Source organism: Ranitomeya variabilis, chromosome 5 (genome assembly GCF_051348905.1).
Source record: "Ranitomeya variabilis isolate aRanVar5 chromosome 5, aRanVar5.hap1, whole genome shotgun sequence".
Lineage (NCBI taxonomy): Eukaryota > Metazoa > Chordata > Amphibia > Anura > Dendrobatidae > Ranitomeya > Ranitomeya variabilis.
In genome coordinates, this window is record NC_135236.1 from 129,034,968 (window position 1) to 129,060,045 (window position 25,078).

At 45.2% G+C, this 25,078-nt stretch overlaps 1 protein-coding gene across 15 annotated transcripts in view; it reads left to right on the forward strand.

Moving 5' to 3' along the window:
- MEGF11 (multiple EGF like domains 11) overlaps positions 1-25,078 on the forward strand; it is a 598,735-nt gene that overhangs the window by 354,337 nt on the left and 219,320 nt on the right. For 10 of the 15 annotated variants that reach the window (XM_077263274.1, XM_077263276.1, XM_077263277.1 and 7 more), the window contains exons 6-8: positions 20,072-20,342; positions 20,521-20,641; positions 20,724-20,860. In XM_077263274.1, coding sequence (XP_077119389.1) covers positions 20,072-20,342; positions 20,521-20,641; positions 20,724-20,860 — 529 coding nt within the window. The remainder of the gene's footprint in view (positions 1-20,071; positions 20,343-20,520; positions 20,642-20,723; positions 20,861-25,078) is intronic. The other 5 variants (XM_077263279.1, XM_077263284.1, XM_077263280.1 and 2 more) reach the window with 1 other exon arrangement.

Below are 25,078 nucleotides of genomic sequence, written 5' to 3' on the forward strand. Positions count from 1 at the left end.
ATTTAGTGCTTTTCAATGGCGTGACTCAGTGGTTAGCATTGTTGCTTTGCAGCACTGGGGTTCTGGGTGCTAATCCAACCAAGAGCAACATCTGCATTTGGTTTGTATGTTTTCCCTGTTTTTATTTAATGTATTCAACCGTTACACCGATGCCTCTACCATTTGTCAGGCGTCGCAGTAGTTGCACATCTGCCACAGAGTCCAATATAAACTTATCACTCTCACCCACAAAGCTCTCCATGGTTCAGCACCAGCCTACATCTACTCGATCGTCTCAGTCTACCACCCAACCGGTACCCTCTGTCCTGCTAATGACCAAAGACTAACATCCTCAGTAATCTGAACCTCCCATTCCCGTCTCCAATACTTCCCCGTGCTGCACCAATTCTTTGGAATGCACCACCCACGACAATTCAATTAATTCCCAATATCTACAGTTTTAAGTGTGGCCTAAACACGCATTTCTTCGATTGACCTTTCACCTCACATCACTTATTTAACTATTTAACTATCCCCGTTTTGCCCATGGAAATTTTTTTCCAAACCAGGACCCTCGTATCATCTGTTCACACACCCTGCTTGCACTTAATAGCCCTCTGTGTCTTTACTTGTACACATACTGGTCGGTGACTGGTTCATACAGCATTATGTGATCACATTATTTATTTTATTGACAGCTGGACAATACACAACAAAGATTTTTATTTTTTTGAACGATTAACCTTTCGTGTCTCCCCTATTTCCACATAGATTGTAAGCTTGCAAGCAAAGCCCTCACTCCTCTTGGTATCTGTATTATGTGTTAGTAAAGTGCTGCGGAATATGTTGGCGCCATAGAAATAAAAAATATTATAATTATGTATTCTGGTTTCCTACAACACTCAAAAAATACTGATAGGTTATTGGTTTCCTATGAAGTGGAATATTTCAGGACTTGGCTGCATCTTGCGAAGATGGAAAAATGCATGCATTATTAGTTGATATTTTGTCCAAAATATGCAAGCTCCAACCCGCGCCAAAAGAACTTTTCATCTTCGTATGATACAGGCCCTATAATGCTGATGGAGAAAGAGCGTGCTTGTCCTTGTGGGGTGCACCTACATTGTGCCGGGCAGGATGTCTGATTTACTAGTATAGGCATCACTAATAGGATATATAAGCCGGCATAGTGCTCTAGACTAGTGATGAGCGAATATACTCGTTACTCGAGATTTCCCGAGCACGCTCGGGGGTCCTCCGAGTATTTTTTAGTGCTCGGAAATTTAGTTTTTCTTGCCGCAGCTGAATGATTTACATCTGTTAGCCAGCATAAGTACATGTGGAGGTTGCCTGGATGCTAGGGAATCCCTGCTGGCTAACAGATGTAAATCATTCAGCTGCGGCAAGAAAAACTAAATTTCCGAGCACTAAAAAATACTCGGAGGACCCCCGAGCGTGCTCGGGAAATCTCGAGTAACGAGTATATTCGCTCATCACTGCTTTAGACATGTCTGTGTGACTGGCACCTTATACAAGCCTTATCCGTGTGCATCTATAGCATCGAGCAGCTACCCCTCATGCATAATAGGTGATCAGTATTGGGCACCTGGTACCTGCCTGCATCCTGCAATATATTGGTATTCTAACCTGTACTGGTTAATATGGCCTGTTTTTCTCTGTGTTGTCCAGAACTAATACACTCATGAACTATCAATAAGTCATTAATATGTTCTACACAATCTGGGAGCAATACCAGGAATTGTATGGAATGCTTTGAAGAGGATGTCCTATAAAATAATAATAATAATAATAATAATCTTTATTTATATAGCGCCAACATATTCCGCAGCGCTTTACAGTTTAGAAAAATACAGTATAAAAAAAATTATTGATGTACTTAAAATATCCATTTATACATCGTTCCAATATTGTTTAATTATAGAAAGTTCTCCGATGTGCAGTTGTGTAATTTTATGCTTATGGGACCCAAAACAAAATATACAACAGGGTCCCCAACTATCACAGGTCTTTAATAGAATTGGTTTTCTCACGTGGAACAAGGGGACATTTTGAGCTCCCCAAAGCTCCAGGCCCGCGTGCATCTGCATCCACTATAGTTACTGTCTTGCCAATGTGTAATATGTGCTCTAGTCCCTGGTTCCTGTCAGTCCACTTCTTGACGTAAGGGGTACACGTGACTCATGACCGCCTTTACTGACTTAAATGCCTAACCTTAATTACGTACTGCATCGGATCTCTCGTAAACTGCCTTATCGTAAGATCCCCTGTTATGATCCGGTGACCTTGGAGCCGCATGAGACTTTCTCAGGAGTAGGTGGAACCTGTACTGACCGCAAACCCTAAACTGTCACCGCAACTAGAAGTAGCCGTGGGGTGTACCTAACACATCCTAGACACCTTGACACAGCCGGAGGACTAAATACCCCTATAGATGGAAATGGGAATTCTATCTTGCCTCAGAGCAGAACCCCAAAGGATAGGCAGCCCCCCACAAATATTGACTGTGAGTATTAGAGGAAAGACACATGCAGGCAGAAATCAGGATTTAGCAAAAGAGGCCACGCTAACTAAATAGGAAAGGATAGGACAGAATACTAAGCGGTCAGTATTAAAACCCTAAAAATATCCACAGCAGATAATACAAAAATTCCACCATCTAACTAAAGACATGGAATGTATATCTGCATCTCCTGAGAATCCAACTTGACTGAAATATCCAAACACAGTCTAAGCTGGACAAGTAAAAACATTGAATAGTACTGAATTGTAAAGCACACCGCATGTGTGCTGCAGAAACCAAAACCAGACACTTATCTTAGCTGATTTGGCAGCAGGGCAGGAGGAACCAGGCAGAGATGCAAAACCTCCAAGAACAATGGACAACTGGCAAGGGCTAATGAATCCTGCACACCTAAATATCCCAGTCAGAGCTGCAATCAGCAGGGACACCTGCCCAGGATTGCAACCCAGGGACAACTGCATTACTATCAACAACCACCGGAGGGAACCCAAGAGCAGAATTCACAACAATCCCCCCCTGAATAACGACATTACACCAGATTTGGATTAAATGGCCACAGCAGCCTTTTATTAAACATAAATACAACATGTAAATATCCCCACAGGGAGTGGTGGTCCTCGAAGCCTCAAAAATAACCTTGCAGAAATTCAAATTGTGTACCTTGGCCTCCAGGCTTAGTCTTGCCTCCAGCCGCTAAGCACCAGCTCGGAGGCAGATAATGACCAACCCGGCCAAACCAACCGATTACCAAATCCTTTAATCAGCCCCTCCACGGGCTGATCTACCACATCCACTCGCAATCCACTCCGGGGGAGTCCAGGACCACTAAAGGTCCCCCCCCTTAGAATCCTCCATTCCTGTTATGGTTCTCAATGGCAAGAGAACATAGCCCAGCAAACATACGAACTAGCTCTTGGAAGGATGGAAACTAAACTGACCATGAACTAAACCTGCCGCACAACTAACAGTAGCCGGGTAGCGTAGCCTGCGTTTTATCCCTAGACGCCCAGCGCCGGCCGGAGGACTAACTAATCCTGGCAGAGGAAAATATAGTCCTGGCTCACCTCTAGAGAAATTTCCCCGAAAGGCAGACAGAGGCCCCCACAAATATTGGCGGTGATTTTAGATGAAATAACAAACGTAGTATGAAAATAGGTTTAGCAAAATTGAGGTCCGCTTACTAGATAGCAGGAAGACAGAAAGGGCACTTTCATGGTCAGCTGAAAACCCTATCAAAATACCATCCTGAAATTACTTTAAGACTCTAGTATTAACTCATAACATCAGAGTGGCAATTTCAGATCACAAGAGCTTTCCAGACACAGAAACGAAACTACAGCTGTGAACTGGAACAAAATGCAAAAACAAACAAGGACTAAGTCCAACTTAGCTGGGAGTTGTCTAGCAGCAGGAACATGCACAGAAAGGCTTCTGATTACAATGTTGACCGGCATGGAAGTGACAGAGGAGCAAGGCTAAATAGCGACTCCCACATCCTGATGGAAACAGGTGAACAGAGAGGATGATGCACACCAGTTCAATTCCACCAGTGGCCACCGGGGGAGCCCAAAATCCAATTTCACAACAGTACCCCCCCCTCAAGGAGGGGGCACCGAACCCTCACCAGAACCACCAGGGCGATCAGGATGAGCCCTATGAAAGGCACGGACCAAATCGGAGGCATGAACATCAGAGGCAGTCACCCAAGAATTATCCTCCTGACCGTATCCCTTCCATTTGACCAGATACTGGAGTTTCCGTCTGGAAACACGGGAGTCCAAGATTTTTTCCACAACGTACTCCAACTCGCCCTCAACCAACACCGGAGCAGGAGGCTCAACGGAAGGCACAACCGGTACCTCATACCTGCGCAATAATGACCGATGAAAAACATTATGAATAGAAAAAGATGCAGGGAGGTCCAAACGGAAGGACACAGGGTTAAGAATCTCCAATATCTTGTACGATGAACCGAGGCTTAAACTTGGGGGAAGAAACCCTCATAGGGACAAAACGAGAAGACAACCACACCAAGTTCCCAACACAAAGCCGAGGACCAACCCGACGCCGGCGGTTGGCAAAAAGCTGAGTCTTCTCCTGGGACAACTTCAAATTGTCCACTACCTGCCCCCAAATCTGATGCAACCTCTCCACCACAGCATCCACTCCAGGACAATCCGAAGATTCCACCTGACCAGAAGAAAATCGAGGATGAAACCCCGAATTACAGAAAAAGGGAGACACCAAGGTGGCAGAACTGGCCCGATTATTGAGGGCAAACTCCGCTAAAGGCAAAAAAGCAACCCAATCATCCTGATCTGCAGACACAAAACACCTCAAATATGTCTCCAAGGTCTGATTCGTCCGCTCGGTCTGGCCATTAGTCTGAGGATGGAAAGCAGACGAGAAAGACAAATCTATGCCCATCCTAGCACAGAATGCTCGCCAAAATCTAGACACGAATTGGGTACCTCTGTCAGAAACGATATTCTCCGGAATACCATGCAAACGGACCACATTTTGAAAAAACAGAGGAACCAACTCGGAAGAAGAAGGCAACTTAGGCAGGGGAACCAAATGGACCATCTTAGAGAAACGATCACACACCACCCAGATGACAGACATCTTCTGAGAAACAGGAAGATCCGAAATAAAATCCATCGAGATGTGCGTCCAGGGCCTCTTCGGGATAGGCAAGGGCAACAACAATCCACTAGCCCGAGAACAACAAGGCTTGGCCCGAGCACAAACGTCACAAGACTGCACGAAGCCTCGCACATCTCGAGACAGGGAAGGCCACCAGAAGGACCTTGCCACCAAATCCCTGGTACCAAAGATTCCAGGATGACCTGCCAACGCAGAAGAATGAACCTCAGAAATGACTTTACTGGTCCAATCATCAGGAACAAACAGTCTACCAGGTGGGCAACGATCAGGTCTATCCGCCTGAAACTCCTGCAAGGCCCGCCGCAGGTCTGGAGAAACGGCAGACAATATCACTCCATCCTTAAGGATACCTGTAGGTTCAGAATTACCAGGGGAGTCAGGCTCAAAACTCCTAGAAAGGGCATCCGCCTTAACATTCTTAGAACCCGGCAGGTAGGACACCACAAAATTAAACCGAGAGAAAAACAACGACCAGCGCGCCTGTCTAGGATTCAGGCTTCTGGCGGACTCAAGATAAATTAGATTTTTGTGGTCAGTCAATACCACCACCTGATGTCTAGCCCCCTCAAGCCAATGACGCCACTCCTCAAAAGCCCACTTCATGGCCAAAAGCTCCCGATTCCCAACATCATAATTCCGCTCGGCGGGCGAAAATTTACGCGAGAAAAAAGCACAAGGTCTCATCACGGAGCAATCGGAACTTCTCTGCGACAAAACCGCCCCAGCTCCGATTTCAGAAGCGTCGACCTCAACCTGAAAAGGAAGAGCAACATCAGGCTGACGCAACACAGGGGCGGAAGAAAAGCGGCGCTTAAGCTCCCGAAAGGCCTCCACAGCAGCAGGGGACCAATCAGCAACATCAGCACCCTTCTTAGTCAAATCAGTCAATGGTTTAACAACATCAGAAAAACCAGCAATAAATCGACGATAAAAGTTAGCAAAGCCCAAAAATTTCTGAAGACTCTTAAGAGAAGAGGGTTGCGTCCAATCACAAATAGCCTGAACCTTGACAGGATCCATCTCGATGGAAGAGGGGGAAAAAATATATCCCAAAAAGGAAATCTTTTGAACCCCAAAAACGCACTTAGAACCCTTCACACACAAGGAATTAGACCGCAAAACCTGAAAAACCCTCCTGACCTGCTGGACATGAGAGTCCCAGTCATCCGAAAAAATCAAAATATCATCCAGATACACAATCATAAATTTATCCAAATAATCACGGAAAATGTCATGCATAAAGGACTGAAAGACTGAAGGGGCATTTGAAAGACCAAAAGGCATCACCAAATACTCAAAGTGGCCCTCGGGCGTATTAAATGCGGTTTTCCACTCATCCCCCTGCTTAATTCGCACCAAATTATACGCCCCACGAAGATCTATCTTAGAGAACCACTTGGCCCCCTTTATGCGAGCAAACAAATCAGTCAGCAGTGGCAACGGATGCTGATATTTAACCGTGATTTTATTCAAAAGCCGATAATCAATGCACGGCCTCAAAGAGCCATCTTTCTTAGCCACAAAGAAAAAAACGGCTCCTAAGGGAGATGACGAAGGACGAATATGTCCCTTTTCCAAGGACTCCTTTATATATTCTCGCATAGCAGCATGTTCAGGCACAGATAGATTAAATAAACGACCCTTAGGGTATTTACTACCCGGAATCAAATCTATGGCACAATCGCACTCCCGGTGCGGAGGTAATGAACCAAGCTTAGGTTCTTCAAAAACGTCACGATATTCAGTCAAGAATTCAGGAATCTCAGAGGGAATAGATGATGAAATGGAAACCACAGGTACGTCCCCATGCGTCCCCTTACATCCCCAGCTTAACACAGACATAGCTTTCCAGTCAAGGACTGGGTTATGAGATTGCAGCCATGGCAATCCAAGCACCAACACATCATGTAGGTTATACAGCACAAGAAAGCGAATAATCTCCTGGTGATCCGGATTAATCCGCATAGTTACTTGTGTCCAGTATTGTGGTTTATTGCTAGCCAATGGGGTGGAGTCAATCCCCTTCAGGGGTATAGGAGTTTCAAGAGGCTCCAAATCATACCCACAGCGTTTGGCAAAGGACCAATCCATAAGACTCAAAGCGGCGCCAGAGTCGACATAGGCATCCGCGGTAATAGATGATAAAGAACAAATCAGGGTCACAGATAGAATAAACTTAGACTGTAAAGTGCCAATTGAAACAGACTTATCAAGCTTCTTAGTACGCTTAGAGCATGCTGATATAACATGAGTTGAATCACCGCAATAGAAGCACAACCCATTTTTTCGTCTAAAATTCTGCCGTTCACTTCTGGACAGAATTCTTTCACATTGCATATTCTCTGGCGTCTTCTCAGTAGACACCGCCAAATGGTGCACAGGTTTACGCTCCCGCAGACGCCTATCGATCTGGATAGCCATTGTCATGGACTCATTCAGACCCGCAGGCACAGGGAACCCCACCATAACATCCTTAATGGCATCAGAGAGACCCTCTCTGAAATTCGCCGCCAGGGCGCACTCATTCCACTGAGTAAGCACAGCCCATTTACGGAATTTCTGGCAGTATATTTCAGCTTCGTCTTGCCCCTGAGATAGGGACATCAAGGCCTTTTCCGCCTGAAGTTCTAACTGAGGTTCCTCATAAAGCAACCCCAAGGCCAGAAAAAACGCATCCACATTGAGCAACGCAGGATCCCCTGGAGCCAATGCAAAAGCCCAATCCTGAGGGTCGCCCCGGAGCAGAGAAATCACAATCCTGACCTGCTGAGCAGGATCTCCAGCAGAGCGAGATTTCAGGGACAAAAACAACTTGCAATTATTTTTGAAATTTTGAAAGCAAGATCTATTCCCCGAGAAAAATTCAGGCAAAGGAATTCTAGGTTCAGATATAGGAACATGAACAACAAAATCTTGTAAGTTTTGAACTTTCGTGGTGAGATTATTCAAACCTGCAGCTAAACTCTGAATATCCATTTTAAACAGGTGAACACAGAGCCATTCCAGGATTAGAAGGAGAGAGAGAGAGAAAGGCTGCAATATAGGCAGACTTGCAAGAAATTCAATTACAAGCACACTCAGAACTGAGAAAAAAAAAAAAAAATCTTCAGCAGACTTCTCTTTTCTCTCCTTTCTCTGTCAATTAATTTAACCCTTTTGGGCCAGTCAAACTGTTATGGTTCTCAATGGCAAGAGAACATAGCCCAGCAAACATACGAACTAGCTCTTGGAAGGATGGAAACTAAACTGACCATGAACTAAACCTGCCGCACAACTAACAGTAGCCGGGTAGCGTAGCCTGCGTTTTATCCCTAGACGCCCAGCGCCGGCCGGAGGACTAACTAATCCTGGCAGAGGAAAATATAGTCCTGGCTCACCTCTAGAGAAATTTCCCCGAAAGGCAGACAGAGGCCCCCACAAATATTGGCGGTGATTTTAGATGAAATAACAAACGTAGTATGAAAATAGGTTTAGCAAAATTGAGGTCCGCTTACTAGATAGCAGGAAGACAGAAAGGGCACTTTCATGGTCAGCTGAAAACCCTATCAAAATACCATCCTGAAATTACTTTAAGACTCTAGTATTAACTCATAACATCAGAGTGGCAATTTCAGATCACAAGAGCTTTCCAGACACAGAAACGAAACTACAGCTGTGAACTGGAACAAAATGCAAAAACAAACAAGGACTAAGTCCAACTTAGCTGGGAGTTGTCTAGCAGCAGGAACATGCACAGAAAGGCTTCTGATTACAATGTTGACCGGCATGGAAGTGACAGAGGAGCAAGGCTAAATAGCGACTCCCACATCCTGATGGAAACAGGTGAACAGAGAGGATGATGCACACCAGTTCAATTCCACCAGTGGCCACCGGGGGAGCCCAAAATCCAATTTCACAACACATTCCCCTCTTTCCACCAACTTCAAGGACCTCCCTCCCCCGCCTAACCGCTATGACAAAAATTTCTTCATTCCCTTAAACAAAAACATAACCTTAAAATAAACACGATTAAACAAAATCGAAACAAGAAAAAGGGAGGGTGGGTGGGGATTTCAGCCACCGCTGGACCAGCAGGTGAGCGTGGCAGTTGCTGAGGTGAAATTGTCGGTTTCTTATCCAAATCACCCCCTCAGTAAGCTCCCCCTGCTTGCTCCTCTCTGACTCATCCAAACCCCGCCCCCCCGTCCAAATTCAAAAGTACACAGCCCAAGCAAACTATTTAACCCCGACTTGCCCTTGCCCACCCTGAGGCTCTGCCATTCCCCGTGACCCCATCATGCTGGCCTCCCTTGAGGGCCAGGGGCCCAGTACGGCCTTTCCTTGACGTAAGGGGTACACGTGACTCATGACCGCCTTTACTGACTTAATGTTGTGAATTTGCTTTTTGCTCCCTCTAGTGGTTACTAGTTTTTTGACTCTGGTTTTTCTGTCATTCCTTTTATCCGCACCTGGGTCGTTAGTTAGGGGTGTTGCTATTTAAGCTCCCTGGACCTTCAGTTCAATGCCTGGCAACGTAGTTATCAGAGCTAGTCTGCTGTGCTCTTGTCTACTGATCCTGGTTCCAGTTATATCAGCTAAGTCTGCCTTTTGCTTTTTGCTATTTGTTTTGGTTTTGTATTTTTGTCCAGCTTGTTCCAAATCTATATCCTGACCTTTGCTGGAAGCTCTAGGGGGCTGGTGTTCTCCCCCCGGACCGTTAGACGGTTCGGGGGTTCTTGAATTTCCAGTGTGGATTTTGATAGGGTTTTTGTTGACCATATAAGTTACCTTTCTTTATTCTGCTATCAGTAAGCGGGCCTCTCTGTGCTAAACCTGGTTCATTTCTGTGTTTGTCATTTCCTCTTACCTCACCGTCATTATTTGTGGGGGGCTTCTATCCAGCTTTGGGGTCCCCTTCTCTGGAGGCAAGAAAGGTCTTTGTTTTCCTCTACTAGGGGTAGCTAGATTCTCCGGCTGGCGCGTGTCATCTAGAATCAACGTAGGAATGATCCCCGGCTACTTCTAGTGTTGGCGTTAGGAGTAGATATATGGTCAACCCAGTTACCACTGCCCTATGAGCTGGATTTTTGTATCCTGCAGACTTCCACGTTCCTCTGAGACCCTCGCCATTGGGGTCATAACACTTAAATACCTAACCTTAATTACTTACTGCATCGGATCTCTCGTAAACTGCTTTATTGTAAGATCCCCTCCTGAATAACGACATTACACCAGATTTGGATTAAATGGCCACAGCAGCCTTTTATTAAACATAAATACAACATGTAAACAATATCCCCCCAGGGAGTGGTGGTCCTCGAAGCCTCAAAAATAACCTTGAAGAAATTCAAATTGTGTACCTTGGCCTCCAGACTTAGTCTTGCCTCCAGCCGCTAAGCACCAGCTCGGAGGCAGATAATGACCAACCCGACCAAACCAACCGATTACCAAATCCTTTAATCAGCCCCTCCACGGGCTGATCTACCACATCCACTCGCAATCCACTCTGGGGGAGTCCAGGACCACTAGAGGTCCCCCCCCCTTAGAATCCTCCATTCCCCTCTTTCCACCAACTTCGAGGACCTCCCTCCCCCGCCACCAACATAAATGTTTTGACACCTGAAACATTTGTGTCCCTCCAAACCTTCAAACCCGTCTCAATTCCTTCCTGAACAGCGAGACACCACATGTCAACCCTGATTGCATTTAAATGCACGCCATCTGCCATCCAATATTCGCCCTTTCCAGATTCCAAATTTACATGACGCACTACCAATGCCCCATTCCGCGCCATGAACTGAGATACCGCCCTATTTACTTTTATTCTGGCCTTATTTATCCCCTCAATTGAGCGAGCACCTCGCCACACCTTCCTCGGGATAATATCCGACCAGACAACTAACAACTTCGGAAACGCCGCCCAAAGTCTTAAAATGTCGAACTTTATGTCCTTTATCAATTCCCTACAGGGCCTTTTTCCCAAGTCATTGCCGCCCAAATGAATTACTACCACATCCGGAGCTTGATCCAAGCGAACAAACTGGTGGAACTCCGGCAAAAGCCGTCTCCATATCATTTCGCGTTTCCCGATCCACCGCAGAATCGCTGTCTCTCTTGAGAACCCCAGTTGCCGCTCGTCCGGCCGAATTGCGGCCCGCAAAGCCACCCAAAAAACGAAAGAGTGGCCCATGATCCACACCAGCCGGTGCTCGCGGCCTGAAATAGATAACACAACAATAAGAAAAACCAACTCAACTATTAAACCATTAGACCAAGTTCAGGCGGATATAGGAAATGAATCTCCTCGACTCCCACCGACTGATCTTTTTTACCACCTCCTCGCCCAGGCCCCTCCTGGCAGCTTCCGTCGCTGTGCCGATCCTAAATGAGTAATTAACCAAGAGCACAACAAACCTCAGCATGATTTAACAAAATGTATATTAAGATGTTACTAGAACTACATAAGTAGATCAAAAGCTAAACCTACAAAGGAGGACAGTACAAAAGGACTGGTTGCTAATAAACATAAGCTAAAGCATGGGCCATAAGGACCCGAAAAAACGACCTCAAAGTCCATATATAATGAAATACATATCAAAAAATCTTTATTAATCATTAGAACAAAACTTTAAGACAAAATAGAACAAGTAAAGTGGAATACCACATGGTGTACACAGACACCTCACCGATGCGTGATCTACCACAGGCGCACGGAGCCAGGGAAAGAAAACACCCGCATATATGCAGAGAAACAGTCTACCATAACAATGCTGCGGTTAACCACAACCAAATATCAAAAGGCATGTAATCAATAAGGGTAGCGATGCCAGCCTTTAGCAAAGGCAAAGGAGCATAGTGCATAAATATAGTTACCCATAGCCCTGCATGTAATATGGCAATCAGGCTACATACCCTGTAAACCAATAGACACTTGGAGTGGATCTTACCTCTTAATAACAAGCAGGTGTTATCTTCCCCCGGGTCCGCGCGCCCACCCCAACGCGCGTTTCGGTCGCACACCTTCCTCAGGGGGCTTAATGGAAAGATGCCAAGAATGTGGTTTTATACCGTTCCGTCCCGGAAGTGATAATAGGTTAACCGGAAGTATACCCCCGTAGTCATAAATGAGTGCCCACTGTAATCCCCCCGGTGAAATTCCCCCCTGCGATCAAACATTTCTTAAAAGCCGCTATGAACTGAAATCGAGATAAAAAGGAACCGTCCTCGTGGACCAAAAGGGGGTTGGACAATCCTCCGCCCATCCCCATGAAAGCATTGACACACAGGACCGGGCATAACGGGGAACTGGCCACCTTAAATAACACCACTTTACAGCCTTTACCTTGACTGTCTGTCTTAGAAAATCGAAGCCGAATAACTACCCTATCATTATACACGTCCACGTCTTCCCTCAACAAACCCCCTTTGGTTCTTTTAGAGGGGCTGACCAACTCCCCTAACCGAAAGGCTCCAAAGAACGCTAATGCGAAGGCCGCCTTAAAAATAATTATTCCCCATTGCGATGAACAGACCGAAGCTAACTGATTGCCCAATATTAACAATACCTCGTATGTTACCGGGCGTCTTTTATCGCTCACCGCCCAACCTTTTCTCCATCCCTTTAACATCTAAACTACCAAAAAAGACTTCGTGACGTCCTTAAAGCCCCAAGCCTTGAAACCGAATGCAATGCCCGCCAACAACTTGTTCAGTCTCGACACGGACCAACCCGACTCTTTAAAATGCCCGATCAACAACAGTAATCTGCTCTCATCCTGTAGTCCCGCCCCTAAAGAAACACCCCACTCTTCCCAAATACCCCATGCCTGCTGATACTGACTCCAAGACCTAGCCGATAAGGAATTCTGAAACAGATAATCTACTGCCCGCCAGGAAGCTTCCATAACTCCGCTGGGCACTCCCGGCCTGTTGACTCCGCCTGAGGTACCAATTCTCGAAAACGATCTCCCTGCAAGTGAGAAAGAGTAACAGAGACAGGGTTAGAAGCCATCGACCTGACCTCCGCCACAATCCACAAATTCAAAGATAAGCCCAAAAACACCAAACGCTGCAAAATTTTTACTGTGAATCAGCTGACAGTAAATTTATCGCCGCGGCAACCGCATCAGACCCACATGGAAAACGAATCTTCCTGTCTCGCACACTGTTACCCCATAACGACAACGCAACAACGATAGGGAACAAATGAGGAAGAACCCGATTTTGTAGCCAACCTTGCTCCCGCCAGAAACCAGGCCATTCAGCCAACAACCAACTGCCTTGAAAAAACAAACCAAAACCACGATCATCCACCACGGCATTCATGAAACCCAAATCATCAGAATTCACAACCAGTTTTATCCAGATAGACTTTCCGTTGTAATTCTCCAAAAAATTTGCCCATACTGCCAAATCTTCACGCAATTCCTTCTTTAGTCTGATAAAATGAACCGGAGATCGAACGCCCCTGGTCGCCAAAGACAACCTGCGGCAGAATGCCCTTCCCATCGGCATAATACGGCAAGCGAAGTTTAATTTGCCAAGCAAAGATTGTACCTCCCTCAGCTTCAATTTTTTAGCACTACATACCCTAGACACCTCTTCGCTCAGAGCGCTGACCTTATCCCCAGGCAGCCTGCACACCATTTCTAAGGTATCGATTTCTATACCCAGAAAACACAGAACAGTGACTGGACCCACAGTTTTGTCCGGAGCAAAAGGAACCCCGAAAATCTTGCACACTCTCTCCATAGTGTGCAATAGCACCGAGCAATCGGTACTTTGAGCCGGGCCTATAAACAGGAAGTCATCCAGATAGTGAATGGAGGATTTCAAGCCCGACACGTCTTTCACCACCTACTCCAAAAAGGTGCTAAAAGTTTCGAAGTACGCGCAGGAAAGGGAACAACCGATGGGGAGACAGCGATCGACGTAAAAACCTCCATCCCAATAGCAACCCAGGAGATGCATAATCTCCGAGTGAACCGGTAGTAGCCTGAAAGCCGCTTCGATATCCGTTTTCGCCAACAGTGCGCCACCCCCACATACCCGCACCCAATTCAAAGCTGCATCAAATGAAGTGTAAATCACAGAACATAACTGAGGGTCAATTCTGTCATTTACTGAGGACCCTTTTGGAAAGGACAGATGATGAATCAATCTGAATTTATTGGGTTCCTTTTTTGGTACCACGCCCAACGGGGAAACCCTCAGATTGCGTATAGGCGCCACTGGAAAAGGGCCGGCCATCCTACCCAATTTAACTTCCCTTTCCAGCTTTTTAGCAACCACGTCAGGAAATTGCAAAGCCGATTTCAAATTTTTTGTGGAAAATTTATGTTCCGCATCCACGATTGGAATACGGAAACCATCCCGAAAACCTCCTTCTAACAAAACTGCAGCTGGTGAATCAGGGTACCTATTTAGAAATGGCACCATCACGTCCGGACGAATTGGCGTCTTTCCTTTTTTCAGAACCGTGTCCGCTTCTCTGTCTGCCACCCTTAAAACATTTGGATGACCCGTGCGGTCCCCCGCAAGTTGCACATTCATGCTTGAATTTGCATTTTCCCCCAAATTTACATGACCCTTCATTGAATGCAAAGCACAGTCCTCTCTGCATTGCCGCTGAGTGTCCCGACTGCCCTGAACCCCCAGCGCTTCCAAGAAACGACTGGCTGCCTGACCCAAAGCGTGACGGGACCATAACCTTCGTCCACAAAGCTATATCTTTGTGATCCCACCGAATACTGGGCCTAATGGCCTTCCGTTGCCAGAATTGCTCATCGTATCTGAGCCAACCTTGGCCCCCGTAAGTCCGACAAGCTTCCCCAATCACATCCATGTAACAAAAAAGCCCCGTGCAGTTCTCGGGGGACCTCTCACCAATCACACGCGCCAAAATGGCGAATGCCTGTAACCAATTAGAAAACGTCCTAGGAATCAGCCTAAAAGGCCTCTTTTCTTCCTCCTCTTTTTTTAAATCATCTTTGCGCAGCCTGTCCAATTGAAAACGCTCTAGTGGTAATAAGGAGAATATTTCCACGTATTCCCCTTTCCAAATTTTATCCCTAGTTTCACTTTTTAAGAGTGCCCCCAACGGTCCCTCGAAACAAACGTATACGTCCCCACAGGCCGCGTCATCCAAACGCACTGAGGTATCTTTTTCCGCTTCCCCTGCCTGACTGGCAACAGACACGCTAACTGAAAGTACGGCGGCACTCGTCGCTGCAGCATCATTCCCCACGTTATCTGACGACATACTCCTAGAACTCATATCAGTGAACCCCCCCAGAGAACCCCTCAAACCCGAAACTTCCCCCGGATTCCCAAGCCATGCCGCAGAAGGAGAAGACCCCAGGTTTGAACCCCCCGATCCCCTTGGCGCCGCCAGATCTCTAAGCCCGTGCATGATAAGCCCTAACCCCCCCCGACTCCCCCATAAATACATCCCTACTAACACTGACAGAGGGAGCTAACACAGGGGTACATGAAAGAAAAGGATTGTTCTCACCTAGCTGCCCGAGCGCTGTGGACCCGGCACCCAAAGATCCTGAAGCCAGACGTACGTGCTCCTCTCCTGAGCTCTCCATCCGTTGGTCCCCGGGTAAGTCCGACGGCCGACTGCCGTCCTGTGACACCCCCTCCAAAGGTGCAGGGTCCCTTGCTGCTGACGCCGCCGCTGTGAAGATGCCTGAGCCAGCGTAACGCTGCCCGTGCTGGGAAGTGCTCCTATCAGCAGCTGTGACATGGCCAGACCCCCTGGATGGACTCAGCCCCATCCCAGGCAGAGCGCTGCTGACAGGGCCGGCAGAACGCCGAGAGGCCTGGGAATAAGGCCCCCGCCTCCTGGAAGCGCCCGCTCCTCCGCGCCGAGCAGGCTCACCTGACATGGCGTAGCCCGCAGCTCCTGGTCCCGACACCTCGTGAGTCACACGCGCTGAGGAGGCCGACACTTCCCCCTGCTGCAGGCCCCGCCGTGCTGCCGGATTCCTCCCGGCTCTGCCGCGGGACGCTGCTGCACCGCCGCTCACGTCTCCTGCCAGAGGGTCCCTAGAGGGGCTCCTGATACGGAGCCGGGTCCGAGGGGTGACGTCGGGGCTCAAGCGCACCAGAGGCCTGGACCTCCACGGCCGGCGTCCCTCTGCAGGTACCAGGGCTGGTCCCATCACCGCTCCGTCCAGAAGGCTGCTGATGGACTGCTGCAGCCATTCGGTGCCTTGAGTGCTGGCCTGTTCGCCCAGTCTCTGCAATAAGGCCTCCACGTCCATCACTGGGGATTGATTTCAGCCACCACCGGACCAGCAGGTGAGCGTGGCAGTTGCTGAGGTGAAATTGTCAGTTTCTTATCCAAATCACCCCCTCAGTAAGCTCCCCCTGCTTGCTCCTCTCTGACTCATCCAAACCCCGCCGCCCCCTGTCCAAATTCAAAAGTACACAGCCCAAGCAAACTAATTAACCCCGACTTGCCCTTGCCCACCCTGAGGCTCTGCCATTCCCGTGACCCTGTCATGCTGGCCTCCCTTAAGGGCCAGGGGCCCAGTACGGCCTTTCCTGGACAGCCATTCCTATATCAGTACATGATCAGTCCTTGCATGTGAAGGGGGCTGGGTAACTGGTTCCATTCAATAGGTAAACCACCCCCCTTCACTTGTGCCATGCCAACACAGGAAACACTGTCTTTTGTCGGGCACAGGCCAGAAATGGAGCATGTTGGCACAAGAGACTGCGGATTCGGGCATCATCTTTGATAAATTAGTAATTTATGAATATTTTCTGGGCCACCCTTTTTAAAATAACCTATGATTTGGGATATAATTGTTGGGAGTGGAATGTTGAGAGTTAGGCTGTGTTCACACACAGCATTTTTGCTTTTTTATGCAAATAGGCTGCTTTTTACAGTACAAGAAAAAGCTACGAGTTTTCCGAAATCTCATACACACTCATTTTTTTTCTTTTCCTGACTGATTTTGAGAATTTCAGCATTTTTAAAATCTGCAACTCGTCTATACTTTCAGCATTCTTGCAGCATTTTTTCACTAGTAGAAAACAATAAGAAAGTGTGAAAGCCGTACAAAAACTGCAGCAAACAGGTTTTGATGTGTTTTGTTAGCTGAATAAAACTAACTTTATTAAACATATACTGTGGACAAATCACACATGTAATACACACGCAAAAAAGCAGCAAAAACAAAGCAAATCCAGCATTTTGAACACAGCATTTTTACTGCCAAGAGAGCAGGTTTTGGCTACAGAAAAAAAACCACTGCAAAACTACTGCAGTATGAAATCTACATAAAACCCATGATTGTTGTATATACTGTATGATTTCTTGTTATGCTTCCTGAAAAATACAATTCTGTTTATTGTCTCTGTATCCACCATTTATTCCATAAAAATGCAATAGCCGGACTGCACTAACAGGTCAGTGGCAATAATATGCCTGGATGCATATGCAAACAGTCCTAGTCTGCGAAGCCAGGAAATCAAACATGCAAAAACAGGATAGTCTTTTATTTGGGCTGGATGACAGAAAATTCACCACTTATCAGCCTGCACTTCAGAATGGCCTCTGTGCAGGCTGAGAGGTGGAGTATCATTCTCAGTCATTGAGCCAAAAGAAACAATTCTCTTGTTTTTGAATAAATGCCGGCAAACCTTTTTTTCACCTTCTATAACATGTACATTATATGCTCATATAGAGGTTGATATATTCTGTTAAAGGGAATCTGTCAGTGGGATCATTCCCCTTAAGCCATCTATATCGGCATGTAAGTCACAGTAAGCTGAATAAAATTATACCTTGATAAATGTGACCCAATATTTTAATCCAGAGAAATCATCATTTTTCTTAATATGTAAATGAGCTGTTAAGATCTACCGGCCAGACACTGATCTCCAGAGCTTATTTAAAATAAAAGGGGGGCGTTACCAGTGTGATGTGTAATGGCCGCGCTCTCCTCTCCTGATATCACTGCATAGCTGTGTGATTATGCGATTATACCCAACACATCTACAGGTTCCTCTCAGTTTCAACTCAGAGGCAGACAGTGCTGTAATAGAGCAAATGTGTTTGTAAGGAGACAAAGTTCAGTTCTACTGTTTTATGAAAGTTACTTGTCTCACGTTAGTAACACCTCCTTTTATTAAAAATAAGTTGCGGAGGCAGATTCTCAGTGAGATCTGTGTCCGGCCTATAGATCTTAACAGCTCATTTACATTTAAGAAAAACGTGGATTTCTCTGAAATAAGATATCGGATTGCAGATACCAAGGTATCACTTTTCAGCTTCCTATGATCTAGGTGCCCATATGCAGTGGGTACGGAAAGTATTCAGACCCCTTTCAATTTTTCACTCTTTGTTTCATTGCAGCCATTTGGTAAATTCAAAAAAGTTAATTCTTTTCTTATTAATGTACACTCTGCACCCTATCTTGACTGGAAAAAAAACAGAAATGTAGAATTTTTTGCAAATTTATTAAAAAAGAAAAACTGAAATATCACATGATCATAAGTATTCAGACCCTTGACTCAGTATTGAGTAGAAACACCCTTTTGAGCCATGAGTCTTCTTGGGAATGATGCAACAAGTTTTTCACACCTGGATTTGGGGATCCTCTGCTATTCTTCCTTGCCGATCCTCTCCAGTTCCATCAGGTTGGATGGTGAACATTGGTGGACAGCCATTTTCAGGTCTCTCCAGAGATGCTCAATTGGGTTTAGGTCAGGGCTCTGGCTGGGCCAGTCAAGAATGTTCATAGAGTTGTTCTGAAGCCAATCCTTTGTTATTTTAGCTGTGTGCTTAGGGTCATTGTCTTGTTGGAAGGTGAACCTTTGGCCAAGTCTGAGGTCCAGAGCACTCGGGAAGAGGTTTTCATCCCGGATATCTCTGTACTTGGCCACATTCATGTTTCCTTCAGTGGTAACCAGTTGTCCTGTCTCTGCAGCTGAAAACACCCCCATAGCATGATGCTGCCACCACCATGTTTCACTGTTGGGATTGTGTTGGGCAGGTGATGAGCAGTGCCTGGTTTTCTCCACACATATCGCTTAGAATTATCACCAAAAAGGTCTATCTTCATCTCATCAGGCCAGAGAATCTTATTTCTCGTAGTCTGGGAGTCCTTCATGTGTTTTTTAGCAAACTCCTGCAGGCTTTCATATGTCTTGCACTGAGGAGAGGCTTCTGTCAGGCCACTCTGGGGGACTTGGGGGTTTTCTTTACCTTTCTTACCAAGGATCTTCTCCCATGATTGCTCAGTTTGGCTGGACAGCCAGGTCTAGGAAGACTTCTGGTGGTCCCAAACTTCATCCATTTAAGGATTATGGAGGCCACTGTGCTCTTAGGAATCTTGAGTACTGCAGAAATTCTTTTGTAACCTTGGCCAGATCTGTGCCTTGCCACAATTCTGTCTGAGCTCCTTGGCTAGTTCCTTTGACCTCATGATTCTCATTTGGTCTGACATGCACTGTGAGCTGTGAAGTCTTATATAGACAGGTGTGCGCCTTTCCAAATCAAGTCCTGTCAGTTTAATTAAACACAGCTGGACTCCAATGAAGGAGTAGTACAATCTCAAGGAGGATCACAAGGAAATGGACAGCATGTGACGTAAAGACAAGTGTCTGAGCAAAAATTACTACATTTCTGTTTTTTTTCGGTCAAGATGGGGTGCAGAATGTGCATTAATGTGAAAAAAAAGAACTTTTTTGAATTTACCAAATTGCTGCAATGAAACAAAGAGTGAAAAATTTTAAGCAGTCTGAATACTTTCCGTACCCACTGTAGACAGCTTAGGACGGTTGATCCTACTGACAGATTCTCTTTAAGTTTCTGGTCTACGATGTCTTTGAATTCTTAATGATTATGTAACCCTTTACCATTTCACTGGTGTTAATCCATTACAGTTTTGCTATATTCTTCACCTGTAGGTTGTGACAGTGAACACTGGGGGCCACACTGCAGTAACCGCTGCCAGTGTCAGAACGAGGCTCTGTGTAATCCTATAACTGGAGCCTGCGTGTGCTCTGAAGGGTATAGAGGATGGCGCTGTGAAGACTGGTGTGATCCTGGGAGCTACGGCAAGGCCTGCCAGCTGAGGTGCCAGTGCCAAAATGGAGCAACATGTGACCACAGAACTGGTGAATGCCATTGTGCTCCTGGATACACTGGAGCTTTGTGAGTATATGTGCCACCTGCCTGGTAGTTACCTTTAAGACTTGTCTCTATTTCTTTGTGTAGTAAGTTCATGATGCCCCCAGCTTAGTACATGACAATAACCTAAAGATGGCAGATTGCACCTTCTTAGGGTATATCCAGTGTCATGTATAGATATTTATTTGTATCCCCATACTAGTTGTGAAGAACTGTGCCCGCCTGGAAGTCACGGGGCATTATGCGAGCAACGATGCCCTTGCCAGAATGGCGGAGTATGTCACCATGTGACTGGAGAGTGTTCATGCCCAGCAGGGTGGACGGTAAGAAGTCTAATTCCCCGCTCTGAAGCATTGTGTAGCATATGAAGGACCTGACTGACACTATCCCTCTCTCACTGCCTAGGGGTCCGTCTGTGCTCAGCCATGTCCTTCAGGAAGATATGGAGTGAACTGCAGCCATGAATGCCAATGTCATAATGGAGGACAGTGTGACCCTGTGACGGGAAGGTGTCAGTGTGCCGCAGGATACACAGGAGAGAGGTAAAACCAGCTAGCTACTGCAGCCACCTTGTGGTTATGTGTCTGCATTTAGAAGCTGAACAAGTGTATTGGTTCCAGATGGTGAAGCCGACATAAAGGCTGCAATCCTACGCAGCCGTCACGCTGCAGACTAAAACCGCAACAGCCCTGTACCGCTGGGGTCGATCCACTGATTTCCTGCACAGTCATATTGCTTTGCAAGAAAACAGCAGTTTCACCTGCACAACCGCAGAGCACACATTATTTTTACAACCATTAACTCAATCTTCATGCTACTTATGAGGCCAGTGATCTTGGTAGCGTGCGCCTGTGCTGTCACTAACAATACTAATACCGCTGCAGTAGCCAAAACTGATATGTGCCCACCCAATACACACCTGATAGGGTGTCATCTGAGTTCAGCTACGGTATTTCGTCTGAGGAAATAATAACAATAACTGTATAAATAATTATTATTGTGCCCTCAAATAATAGTACAATCCAGAGAGTGATTCCAGAAATCATAGTGTCATGCAGAAAGTGCCCCACATATTGATACCCTAAAATAATGGCACACGCAGTGCTGCATAAATTAGTGCCACATACTCAGCTACCCCCAGATAGATCTCATTCAGACGTCCGTTTTTCATATATATCTTCTAACCATGGTTTTCGCGGATAGAATACATACCCATTACAGTCTATAGATCTGTTCATATGTCCATGTATTTTTTGTGGACCGCGTGTTTACTAAAAAAAACATGTGTAAGTCTTAGATTAAAATCTCTAAACTGGACATAGCATGCACTACAATGAATCAACAATTATAGAAAAGTGAAAATCAGGGTGCTACATCATGCACGGAAGAGCAAATGTGTAGAGATAGGGAAGGCCAATGCATATAAACTGTGCACACAACACCTGCAATGAAATATATAAAATACACTACTATATTGTCACAAGAGCACAAACACAATTAAAAACATATTAAAAACATAGACCTAACACCCCTATCCACATAATGAAATGCCAACTGATAAAGTGTCCCATGTACATATCACACTAAAAAGTGAGTTGGCAAAAGATAAATGCAGTATTGATCAATGACCATATGGGTCAGCAAGCAACCAGCAATGTTCCATAATGCACTATACACTATAATAACAGTCGACAGAAGACAAATGGTAGTATAAATAGAGGACAATATGAATCAATGACAAAGACAAAATCACATAATGCTATTTGATCAGAAATATGTAAGGCGACTGACACCAAATGATACAAGAAAGATATATATCTTGGTACTTTGTTAGCCAGTAGATTGAAAAATATTTAGAATTGAGAGTCCTCAGTGGTTGATACCTTTTAATGGCTAACTGAAAAGATGGTAGCAAATTGCAAGCTTTCGAGACTACTCGGGTCTCTTCATCAGGCATAGACTAAAAGAAATTCTGGAGAATCACATATTTATGCACAACACATCACAGAAAAAAAAACAAAATAAAAACATAGATAAGACAGATGACATGAAGCAGAATTACCATGAGTGATAAACAGTTATGTCCATAAATATTGGACCAGTTCTTAGATAAGGAATGTTTTATTGTCCTCTGATTGGGCTCTGGTTCTGTTGTGATGATCCCACATGGTCTGAGGGGCAAATTCCTTAGTTCCTTAGTTGATGTAAAAAGACATAAATCCATGTGACACATTCATTCCTGCACTAAGAGTGTCAAAGATCATCATCAGCTTATATTCCCAAACTCTTCTGTCTCTTTGAGATTTGAAGTTACCTTTTAGTACAAGTAATTTCATGTCCATAATGTTATGATTGGGGAGACAAAAATGTATTGCCACAGGTAGATCCATTCTTTTTTCTCTTATTGTATGGCGGTGAGAATTCATTCTTGTTCTCAGTTTCTGCCCTGTCTCCCCCACATACAGATCCCCAGTTGGACATTTAGTACAAATGATTAGGTACACCACATTAGAAGTGACGTCGCTGAAAGTACCCGGTATCTTGTAGTTCTGATGTGAATTGGGGATCTTTATCTTGTTCGTGGTCATTATAAATGGACAGGTTTTACATTTTTTCTGGTTGCAAGGAAAGGTTCCTGCAGCTGTTGGAGAGGACAAGGAGCTTCTGACAATGATACTTCTTAGATTTGGGGGCTGCCTAAAACACAGTAGTGGGGGGTCTGGAAAAATGGATTGTAAGCGGGCATCTTTTTGTAGTAAAGGCTGTAATTTCCGTGCAGCTTCCCTTAGCACCTCCAGATTTGGATTGTAGGTGACCACTAGAGGCACCTGGTTGTTTTCTTCTTTAGCTTTGTAATATAGCAGGTGATTCCTTGATATTCTGGTGGCTCTTGTAATCTGGTTTTCAATTGTTTTTGGATGGTAGCCCTGATTCAAAAAGGTCTTTCTAAGGTTACCAATTTATTCATCCCTATCCATGGGGTTGGAACATATACGATTGTATCTGATGACTTGGCTGTAGACAATAGAGTTTTTTCTGTGTTTTGGATGGAAACTGCCCCATTTAAGGTGTGTTGGGCGGTCGATTGGCTTCTGATACAGGGATGTCTCTATTTTATTGTTCTGTAGCTTAATGATGTCCAAAAAGTTAATTTCAGTACAGGAGTAGTTGAGTGTCAAGTTGATTGTGGGATGAAATTGATTAAACTGTTCATGGAACGTCTTTAGCTGTGGCTCAGACTCCATCCAGATGATTAAAATGTCATCAATGTAGCGGTAGTAGGCCAGAGGCCTGATGGGACATGAGGACAAAAAGTCGCTTTCAAACTTGGCCATGAAAAGATTTGCATACTGTGGGGCCATTTTACTTCCCATTGCTGTGCCAGTCTCCTGTAGATACATCTTGTTGTCAAATTCAAAGTAATTGTGGGTGAGGATGAATTTTAGAAGTTTCACCACAGAATCCGCATCAGTCTCTGTGTTTTCCAGGAAGAATTTTCAGGCATTTAATCCATCCTGGTGTGGGATATTGGAGTACAAAGAATCCACATCCATGGTAGCCAGGATGGTTCCTTCTGGTAGAGGACCTATTATTCAATAGGTCAGTTGTGTCCTGAATGAAGCTGGGTGTATCCTTTACCAGGGGTTTAAGAATACCCTCTACCCATCCAGATACCTGCTCAATAAGGGTGCCCACACATGAAATAATTGGTCTTCCTGGGTTTCCAGATTAGTGCAGGAATGAATGTGTCGCATGGATTTATGTCTTTTTACATCAACCAAGGAACTAAGGAATTTGCCCCTCAGACCATGTGGGGTAATCCCTGGTCCAATATTTATGGACATAACTGTTTATCACTCATGGTAATTCTGCTTCATGTCACCTGTCTTATCTATGTTTTTTTTTCTGTGATATGTTGTGCATAAATATGTGCTTCTCCAGAATTTCTTTTAGTCTATGCCTGATGGAGAACTGAGTAGTCTCGAAAGCTTGCAATTTGTTACCATCTTTTCAGTTAGCCATTAAAAGGTATCAACCATCATCAGAGAACTGGACACTCTGTGTTATATCTTTTGTAAAGCCTTATTCGCACGTCAGGTTTTTCTCACATACTAGAAAAAGGACCAATTTTTGTTACTGATTTTCAACAGTTTCATCAGCTTTTCAGTGATGAGAAAAAAAATAAATGTTTCCCCACCTTCTCCTATCACTCTGTGAAAAATGGAGAACACACGGTTGGCATCTGAGTGCTGTCCGATTATTTTCATGGACACATAGGCTTCCATTGTAAAGATTGAGACGACATTCGCATCAATATTGGACATTTCTCTGCGTTTTTGCACTAACCACTCAGTCCCTAAAATTTGTGGACATGTGAACAGCCCCATGTAATAAGTTCAAGTGCTATCGGTGAAAAAATGGATAACGCTCATACGTGAAAAACTGACATGTCGGTTAACTTTTAGTAAAAAGCTTTTATGATTATGAAAACTGAGTGGTCAGCTAGCACTTGTGTGCGGGCAGCTGAAGTCCTCCTTATGTCTCCTGTACCCGTAGGAGCGCAGTGGTAGTCCACCGCCATATCCACAGGGGAAATTCTGAGGTAAATCTTGAAGTACTCTAACACATGCTGTGGCCTTGTGCTTTTATATGGTGGCATATCTACTTGATGACTTGTGACTAAAGCCATATAACATACGGCAATTACTATATACAGTAGTTATGTAGCACATGCTGCTTCTTCTACATTGGGTAATAGA